A 10,000-nucleotide genomic window follows, 5' to 3' on the forward strand; every position below is an offset into this window, starting at 1 on the left:
CCTTCAAATTTAATGATTTGAGATCTTGATGGAAAAATGGACCTTGAGACAGTAGGTCCGGCCTTAACAGAAGTGGCCAAGGTTTGCAACTGGACATCCGAACAAGATCTGCATACCAAAACCTGTGTGGCCATGCTGGAGCCACCAGCAACACAAACTATTGTTCCATGATGATTTTGGAGATCACTCTTGGAAGAAGAACTAGAGGCGGGAAAATGTAAGCAGGATGATAACACCAAGGAAGTGTCAGCGCATCCACTGTTTCCGTCTGAACATCCCTGGACCTGGACAGGTATCTGGGAAGTTTCTTGTTTAGATGAGAGGCCATGAGATCTATCTCTGGAAGACCCCACATCTGAACAATCTGAGAAAACACATCTGGAATCATTTGGGGCACTTTTAGAAAATTAACCAGAGATCAGATCTCTGGTTAATTTTCTGAGCGCTAATTGGTACCGCGAGTTCGATGTAGGAATAATCAACCACTTGTAATGGCTGGTTAATTATTGTGCACCACTTGTAAAACAAATAAAAGGTAGGGCTGAACTAGTTAGTCCTAGCAAGGGGTGAGCTGCCTCCCATAGAAAGTTAAAAATCTCTCTAGAATAAAAAATCTTGGAGGGTAGAGTGAATTTAAAAAGGAGCAACCAGTGCTAATAACAATTTTTTTTTAGGCAAATACAAATCAAATTGAGGTGTTTCACTGTGGTTTAACTTTTATTTCAAATACATTCTCTTAGGCCTAGATTTAGAGTTGGGCGGTAGCCGTGAAAACCAGCGTTAGAGGCTCCTAACGCTGGTTTTAGGCTACCGCCGGTATTTGGAGTCAGTCAGGAAAGGGTCTAACGCTCACTTTGCAGCCGCGACTTTTCCATACCGCAGATCCCCTTACGTCAATTGCGTATCCTATCTTTTCAATGGGATCTTTCTAACTCCGGTATTTAGAGTCGTGGCTGAAGTGAGCGTTAGAAATCTAACGACAAAACTCCAGCCGCAGAAAAAAGTCAGTAGTTAAGAGCTTTCTGGGCTAACGCCGGTTTATAAAGCTCTTAACTACTGTGCTCTAAAGTACACTAACACCCATAAACTACCTATGTACCCCTAAACCGAGGCCCCTAATCTTCCGCTCCGTACACTGCTGCCAACTACGTTATCCCTATGTACCCCTAATCTGCTGCCCCTAACACCGCCGACCCCTATATTATATTTATTAACCCCTAATCTGCCCCCCCACAACGTCGCTGCCAGCTACCTACACTTATTAACCCCTAATCTGTCGTCCGCACGCCGCCGCCAGCTACATTATAGCTATGTACCCCTAATCTGCTGCCCCTAACACCGCCGACCCCTATATTATATTTATTAACCCCTAATCTGCCCCCCACAACGTCGCCTCCACCTGCCTACACTTATTAACCCCTAATCTGCCGAGCGGACCGCACCGCTATTATAATAAAGTTATTAACCCCTAATCCGCCTCACTCCCGCCTCAATAACCCTATAATAAATAGTATTAACCCCTAATCTGCCCTCCCTAACATCGCTGACACCTAACTTCAAGTATTAACCCCTAATCTGCCGATCGGAGCTAACCGCTACTCTAATAAATTTTTTAACCCCTAAAGCTAATTTTAACCCTAACCCTAACACCCCCCTAAGGTAAATATAATTTTATTCTAACAAAATAAATTAACTCTTATTAAATAAATTATTCCTATTTAAATCTAAATACTTACCTGTAAAATAAACCCTAATATAGCTACAATATAAATTATAATTATATTATAGCTATTTTAGGATTAATATTTATTTTACAGGCAACTTTGTATTTATTTTAACAAGGTACAATAGCTAAATAGTTAAGAACTATTTAATAGCTAAAATAGTTAAAATAATTACAAAATTACCTGTAAAATAAATCCTAACCTAAGTTACAATTAAACCTAACACTACACTATCAATAAATTAATTAAATACAATATCTACAATTATCTATAATTAAACCTAACACTACACTATCAATAAATTAATTAAATACAATATCTACAAATAAATACAATGAAATAAACTAACTAAAGTACAAAAAATAAAAAAGAACTAAGTTACAAAAAATTTTAAACTAATTACACCTACTCTAAGCCCCCTAATAAAATAACAAAGCCCCCCAAAATAAAAAAATGCCCTACCCTATTCTAAATTAAAAAAGTTCAAAGCTCTTTTACCTTACCAGCCCTGAACAGGGCCCTTTGCGGGGCATGCCCCAAAGAATTCAGCTCTTTTGCCTGTAAAAAAACACATACAATACCCCCCCTCCAACATTACAACCCACCACCCACATACCCCTAATCTAACCCAAACCCCCCTTAAATAAACCTAACACTAATAACTTTATAATAATAGCGGTGCGGTCCGCTCGGCAGATTAGGGGTTAATAAGTGTAGGCAGGTGGAGGCAACGTTGTGGGGGGCAGATTAGGGGTTAATAAATATAATATAGGGGTCGGCGATGTTAGGGCAGCAGATTAGGGGTACATAGGGATAATGTAAGTAGCGGCGGTTTACGGAGCGGCTGATTAGGGGTTAATAATAATATGCAGGGGTCAGCGATAGCGGGGGCGGCAGAATAGGCGTTAATAAGTGTTAAGGTTAGGGGTGTTTAGACTCTGGGTACATGTTAGAGTGTTAGGTGCAGACGTAGGAAGTGTTTCCCCATAGCAAACAATGGGGCTGCGTTAGGAGCTGAACACGGCTTTTTTGCAGGTGTTAGTTTTTTTTCAGCTCAAACAGCCCCATTGTTTTCTATGGGGGAATCGTGCACGAGCACGTTTTTGAAGCTGGCCTTGTCCGTAAGCACCGCTGGTATCGAGAGTTGAAGTTGCGGTAAATATGCTATACGCTCCTTTTTTGGAGCCTAACGCAGCCATTCTGTGAACTCTCAATACCAGCGGTATTTAAAAGGTGCGGCCAGAAAAAAGCCAGCGTAGCTAACGCACCCCTTTGGCCCCAGAACTCTAAATCTAGGCGTGTGTGTCATAAGTGCATTGCATATTTTTAGACAAACTTGTTAGCATACATTTGGCAAGATTGAACTGTGAGATCTGCCAGAGTGAAATGCTTAGATAAAACTTTGAGAACTATCGGAGAACTTCAGACATGCCCAAGGAACAGCCTGACGACTTCATTTCATTCCCGAAGGCTCCAAACTTGGAATTCTATACTTTTTGCTATGCTTTTAATTGTATATTTTAAAAATAACATTGTACATTAAATAAAAATTTTACTGTGTACATTAAATGGGATTTTTTAAATATGTATTTTAAATATGAATATTAATGCGTATAATTAATTACATTTTTAATGCGTACTTTAATTACAATGTCTACTTCATACTTTAAAGGGACATAAAAACCCACATTTCTTTTCTTTTGTGATTTGTATAGGGCATACATTTTTAAACAACTTTCCAATTTACATCTGTTATAAAGTTTCCTTCATTATTTGGGCATCCTTTTTTGGAGAAGCAATGCACTACTGGGAGCTAGCTGAACACATTGATACGCCAATGACAACCTGCATATATGTACAGCCACCAAAAAGCAGCTAGCTCCCAGATCAGAAGTAAATTGGAAACTTGTTTGATATTGTATGATTGCATTTTCTTAATCAAGAAAAAGGTTGGGTTTCATGTTCCTTTTAAGAATACTAGGAGATGTGATGATACAATACCCAAGCCACTAACTTTTTAGACAGAGAATATCTACTTGTAAATAATGTAATACATGGATAGATATCAGCTAAATATAAGCTACTATCTTCTTTGTAGAATCTATATTATATCCCAATATATAGTTTGCAAGCATCTCAACATTGTTATACATTTACCTATATGGGAATATATATATATGTATATTTCTGCATCCTGGTCTTAACATTTCAATTAATGGGCTTGTAAACCATTTTGAGAATTTTTGCCCAAATTGTCAATAATCTTATTAAAAAAGTATTTAAAACGTTCACAGTACTGTTTTTTTTTATTTAATGGGCCATTAAAGAAACATATATATATATATAATTTATTTATTAAATAAATTATTAGGTATTAACAATTAAAGATTAATTGCTGTTATATAGCATAGATTTATAGCAAAAATAATGTATTAAGCACTACAATTGCAGCCAATAAACCAAGCAGGTGTTTGCCCAGAGGCTAATTTGTTATGGGTGTCATAGGTGCACATTTTTTATGCAATGTAAAAAGCTGCATTAATTACTTTGACAAAAAAATAAACATTTATTAGAAGATTCAGTAGATTTGTATGCTACATTGCTCTTTATTCTTAAAATGCATAAGATAGTTTTACAAGAGGCAACATTGTAAGTTGGTAATACATAAAGTCAACACATTTTAGCTGGGGGAAATATCAGCCATAATTATTACTACCCATAAATATCTAATTATATAACTGTTGGTAAGAATAAAAGAAGATGGAGCCTATGAAAAAATGTAGCATATTTTTCCTAGCGGATCGGTTTTAGTAAGTGGATCAGACAGGGTTAATTGTGTTGGCGGAAAACATTGTTCAATTGTATTTGTGGCTGTGAATTAACAGTGTGGAACAGATTTTGCTCACGATTGTTCGCATTGAGTTGGCTGCTTAAAGGTTGTTGTAAAGAGTTTACACTGGGTTTTAAGAAGCAATATGACAAAGAGTTAGTTTCAGTGCATGTTGTACATAATAAGGATAGTCATAGGATATTGTTATTATGTTACAGTGGTTATATTACTTAAAGGGACACTAAACACAATTTTTTTCTTTAATGATTCAGATAGAACATGCAATTTTAAGCAACTTTCTAATTTACTCCTATTATCAATTTTTATTTGTTCTCTTGCTATCTTTATTTAAAAAGTAGTAATTTAAAGCTTAGTAGCCGGCCCATTTTAGGTTTAGCACCATGGATAGCGCTTGCTTATTGGTGGATACAGTTAGCAAACCAATTAGCAAGCATAACCCAGGTTCTCAACCAAAAATGGTCCGTCTCTTAAGCTTTACATTCTTGCTTTTTAAATAAAGATAGTAAGTGAATGAAGAAAAATTGACAATAGGAGTAAATTAGAAAGTTGCTTAAAATTGCATGTTCTATCTGAATCATAAAATAAAAAATGTGGGTTTGGTGTCCCATTAAATACTAAAACTGCTGCAGTGTTTGAGTTGCCACAACAATGGTCAGCTCAAATTAGACCCCACAAAGGACATTGTTGATTCTGATAGGTTAAGCTGTCATTATTAAAGGGACATTAAACACCTATTGCTTTTTTGAAAAAATAACCATGTTTCTTAGAGAGACCAAAGCAAATTCCGTAACTTAGATTTTCAAAATGGTGCAAATTAAATAATTTTTCTAGAATTTTAAAATTATCATTTTTTTAAAAAAACAAATACATAAAAGTAGACAATGTTTCTGCCTAAGCATGAATAATTTTTAAAATGTACTAAAAATCACTATACAAATAAAATGCCATACGGGTGGTAATTCTAGTAATCCATATCACTCCAGTGCCTAATCTCTGTAACAAATATTTGAGTAATAAAAGGCTTAAATGTATATTTTTTCTTCTATAAACATCACAAAATTAGTATTTTTATTCTGACATCTGTGTTTGCTGGCAAATACAGCTCTATCCTCTCTGTAGACCAATTAAAGTTAGGAAAAAAAGAACATCTTAGCAAAATTTTCTTAGCACTGAATTTGGCTATTAATTCCACAAAAAGCTTAAACTTGGGAATTAGTCAATAACAACTTTTTCCTGCCAGTATGATCTTGAAGGTTTAGTTTTATATGTAATCAAACTTTATAAAATGAATAGTTAGGCCTAGAAAATGAAAATGGAGGAGAAACAAAGCGTCACACGTTTGCACCAGCAGAAAAACACATCAATTTCCTGTGGAAATTTCTAATTCATTTTAATAGGCATCAAACCACACCCCCCTTTTTTTCCTGTAAGAGTTGGGAATCTGCAAAGAATATCTCTAGGTTCTAAAGTGTTTTTCCTATGGTAATTCTATGGAAGGATATATTCAATGCAGTTTAGAAGATAACCTTAAAGGGACAGTAAAGTTATAATTAGATATTTATGATTTAGATATATCATACAATTTTAAACAACTTTCCAAATTACCTCTATTATTTAATTGGATTCTTTCTCTTGTTATCCATTGCTGAAAGGTTTATCTAGGACAGCTCAGGAGCAGCAAAGAACCTAGGTATATATATATGGGGTTTCATGTCCCTTTAATTATGTCTGATTCCATTGGTTTTGAAAATTGTAAATTTATATTTTTGTACCTAAGGGATTAAAAAAATTTATTATTCGATTGTTCTTAACACACAACCAATGAGGCCACAAACACGGCTCCTTTGCCTTGCCTATTTCTTTTAAAAGTAAACCAGAACCATTAACATTTATCTTTATATTTGAAGAATCACTTTTTATTTATTTTATTTATTCATTATCAGTATTCGTTTTTTTCTTATTTTTTTTTATCAATAGAGCACAGAGCAACATCCCTACTTGCAAAATCATAATTCTCTTGTTTTAGTGTTAGGAATGTGAAACACAGGGGAGAGTTGGTTCACTTTTTCCAGCTATTTTGTACATTAGTTTTCCATTTATGTCAGTTTTTAATAAAATGTTTGTATTTGTATAATATATAGGCACATTTGAGATAGTATTCATTTATACTTCATTCATTTAACAATATTCACTGTTAAGATTATTTAGTAACATTTTTTTAAACAAGTAATAGGTATCTTTTTACTTGTTATATTTTATGTTTTACTCTACATTATAATTTGGTCACCAGGTCTTAATTAGTTTAACAAAACAGTCATTTTTGTATTGCAAGAAATGTGCCACTAGTGACATTTTACAAACTTGTTATATAACCATGGGATTGAGCTAGAAGTCATTAGCTTATGCAATATTTGCCTTTGCTGATCAACATTGCTTTATCCTAATGAAATCCTTTGTTTAGGATTTATCTAAGTACCTGCTTATTTGCCTCTGCCAGACTCATCTTCCTTACAAGTCGCTCTTCATCTACTGCACCTCTCTGCTAATCTCTTCACTGGCTTCCTCTTGCCTCTAGGATCAAACACAAAATTCTCCCTCTGACATACAAAGCCCTCAACTGCACTGCTCCCCCCTATATCTCAGATCTTGTCTCCAGATACTCTCCTTTCCGTCCCCTTCGCTCTGCTCAAGACCTCCTACTCTCCTCCTCTCTTGTCACCTCATCACACTCCCGTTTACAGGACTTCTCCAGACTGGCTCCCATCTTGTGGAACTCTCTGCCTCGCTCCACAAGACTCTCTTCTAGTTTTAAAAGCTTCAAGTGCTCCCTAAAGACTCTACTGTTCAGGGACGCATACAACCTACGCTAACCTTACTTTATACCAGTTCCTCTCCTCCATTGCTATCCCCTGAACCCCCCTAGCATGTAAGCTTAAGAGTCCAGCTGTTTGTTGATCACCTTCTCAAGAGCTGACTACAACAGTGCAACTCTTGAAAGGGCCCTCTACCCATTTGATCCCTATAACTGTTTTTTTTTTTGTACTCCATCTTTGTTAATAGCGCTGCGGAATCTGTTGGCGCTCTACAAATAACCGATAATAATAATAATAATAATAATTATTTCCTTCTATTCCAAATATACTACTTCATATACTTTCCAAGTTACCAATGTACCTCCTTTCCTCCTGAATTAATTATCTCAAGAGTCCAATATTCTTATCCTTCTGCCACCTCAATAAATGATCTGTATACCCCTGTATCAGAACGCAGAGAGGGGTTCTTAAAGGGACACTGAACCCATATTTTTTCTTTCATGATTCAGATAGAGCCTGACATTTTAAGCAACTTTCTAATTTACTCCTATTATCATTTTTTGGGTTCAGTGTCCCTTTAAGTCTGAGAGAGTGTGTTGGTTTTAGGGACTATGAGTACGGCTTCTTAGCCGAAACGCGTCAGTCTACTGTTTTTCTGGGGTACTAGCCCTCATGTTTAATTGAGTATTACACAATAAAAGTCAAGTTTTATTTTTAAGTTACTGGCGACTTCTCTACAATTTTGGCTATGTCCTTTTCTCCCTCCTATCATAATGAAAAAGGCTGATTGCCAAGGTAGGAATTATTATTATTTGTGTTGAAAATGTTCTATTTAATGTTATTTCTGATTATAATCCACATTCATAAGATTATATTAAAAAGATAACAAAACTGCATTAAAAGGAGACATTCAAGTTTATATGTTGGTAATTATTTCTTTTCAAATGCAATAGGCTTTGACCATTGGCTTGGACGAAATGTGTTGCATACCATAATAATAGTCTGGGCTACAAAAAGAAAATCAGCTATATAGTATTTTGCCAAAACCACAATTAAAGACTAGACATAATTTATGGCTCTCCTGTGATTGGGAGAAATTAGACATAATGCCAGATTTGTATGTAAGCTATGTACTTAGTGAAAGGTTTTGAAAATGAAATATACAGTACACAATTAAATCTTTTGCTTATATAGGGCTAGATTATGAGTGGCGTGCTAACTGTCGAGCGTGAGCGATAAGGGGATTATTGCGGGTCTTTGCGCATGTATTACAAGTTGCAAATAAACCAGTTCGCTCGAGCGTACTTAAATTTAAAGTGTGTCAGGTTAGCCCGATTTCAGCGCTCTGGTTAACTTTTGCACTTGAATAAAAGTGGCACATAGAACATCAAAAATACATTTAAGAGTACAGTTACACTCATAATAACACTGTCTAATAAACTTATTTTAAAAAAAAATTGCAATGAAAGGTTATAAGGGCTCAAAGATATGAGGTCTCAGGTGTTAGAAAAGAAAAGGCAGACAAAGGTCTTTAACATAGAGAAACATACATATACATGTCTAAATTTGCATGTATATCTATCTATCTATATATATATATATATATATATATATATATATATATATATATATATATATATATATATATATATATATATATATATATATATATATATATATATATATATATATAGAGAGAGAGAGAGAGAGAGAGAGAGAGAGATTGAGGTGTATTAAGCATTCACTGGTCTTCAGTCAACTGTGTTCAAATTTTCTTTATTTCAAACAAATTTAAAATAAAGAAAATTTGAACACAGTTGACTGAAGACCAGTGAGTGGCAGTCTCTATACTCTACGCTATAGCACCCTGGCAGATGACACGGATGATGAGAGTTCACACACACCTCTATGTTTATGTGTGTATATATATATATATATATATATATATATATATATACACAGTATATGTTTATACGTGTGTTTTATTGTATATTTACTGTACATATTTCACATTCAAATGTTCTTTACAAAGTGAAAATAATGATTCCTATTAATTGAATATATTAAATTATATGTTTTGGAGAATTGCATTAAGTCCATTCTTGATTATAGTGTTGGTTTAATCCACTTTCAGTTTAAATATTGTGTGGCTATTTTTCAGGTCAACATTCTAATGAAGAAAAGAAAGAATGTTATTATAATATCAATGATGCCAACTTGTGCGAAAATGTGCTGACTGCCAACGTCACCAAGCAAGAATGTTGCTGCACATTGGGTGCTGGATGGGGAGACAACTGTGAGATTTTCCCTTGCCCTGTGGTTGGATCTGGTAAGTTAATCTCAGTTTCAGAGTAAAAAGTGGGAAAGGCTTTTCTTCAGGCTGGAAAGGCTTCACATTTACACTATTCAATAACGATCCAAGAATGACCTTGTCGGTTGATTGATTTCTGTTTGAGTCAAAAAGTGTATAATGTTCACTTTTTGCTACAGTTGCACCAGCTACTACTTTAACTTTATTTAAATTTAAAAGGACAATAGGACATGCAATCCAGATTTTGTCTTTTATGATTAAGAAAGAGCATACATTTTTAATCACATTTCCATTTGACTTG

General features: G+C 34.8%; 1 protein-coding gene across 6 annotated transcripts in view; it reads left to right on the forward strand.

Annotated features, from left to right (window-relative positions):
- LTBP1 (latent transforming growth factor beta binding protein 1) overlaps positions 1–10,000 on the forward strand; it is a 596,328-nt gene that overhangs the window by 558,285 nt on the left and 28,043 nt on the right. For all 6 annotated transcript variants that reach the window (XM_053711864.1, XM_053711861.1, XM_053711862.1 and 3 more), the window contains one exon: positions 9,550–9,717. In XM_053711864.1, the coding sequence (XP_053567839.1) occupies positions 9,550–9,717 (168 nt within the window). The remainder of the gene's footprint in view (positions 1–9,549; positions 9,718–10,000) is intronic.

The sequence above is a fragment of the Bombina bombina genome, chromosome 4 (assembly GCF_027579735.1).
Source record: "Bombina bombina isolate aBomBom1 chromosome 4, aBomBom1.pri, whole genome shotgun sequence".
NCBI classification, from domain to species: Eukaryota; Metazoa; Chordata; class Amphibia; order Anura; family Bombinatoridae; genus Bombina; species Bombina bombina.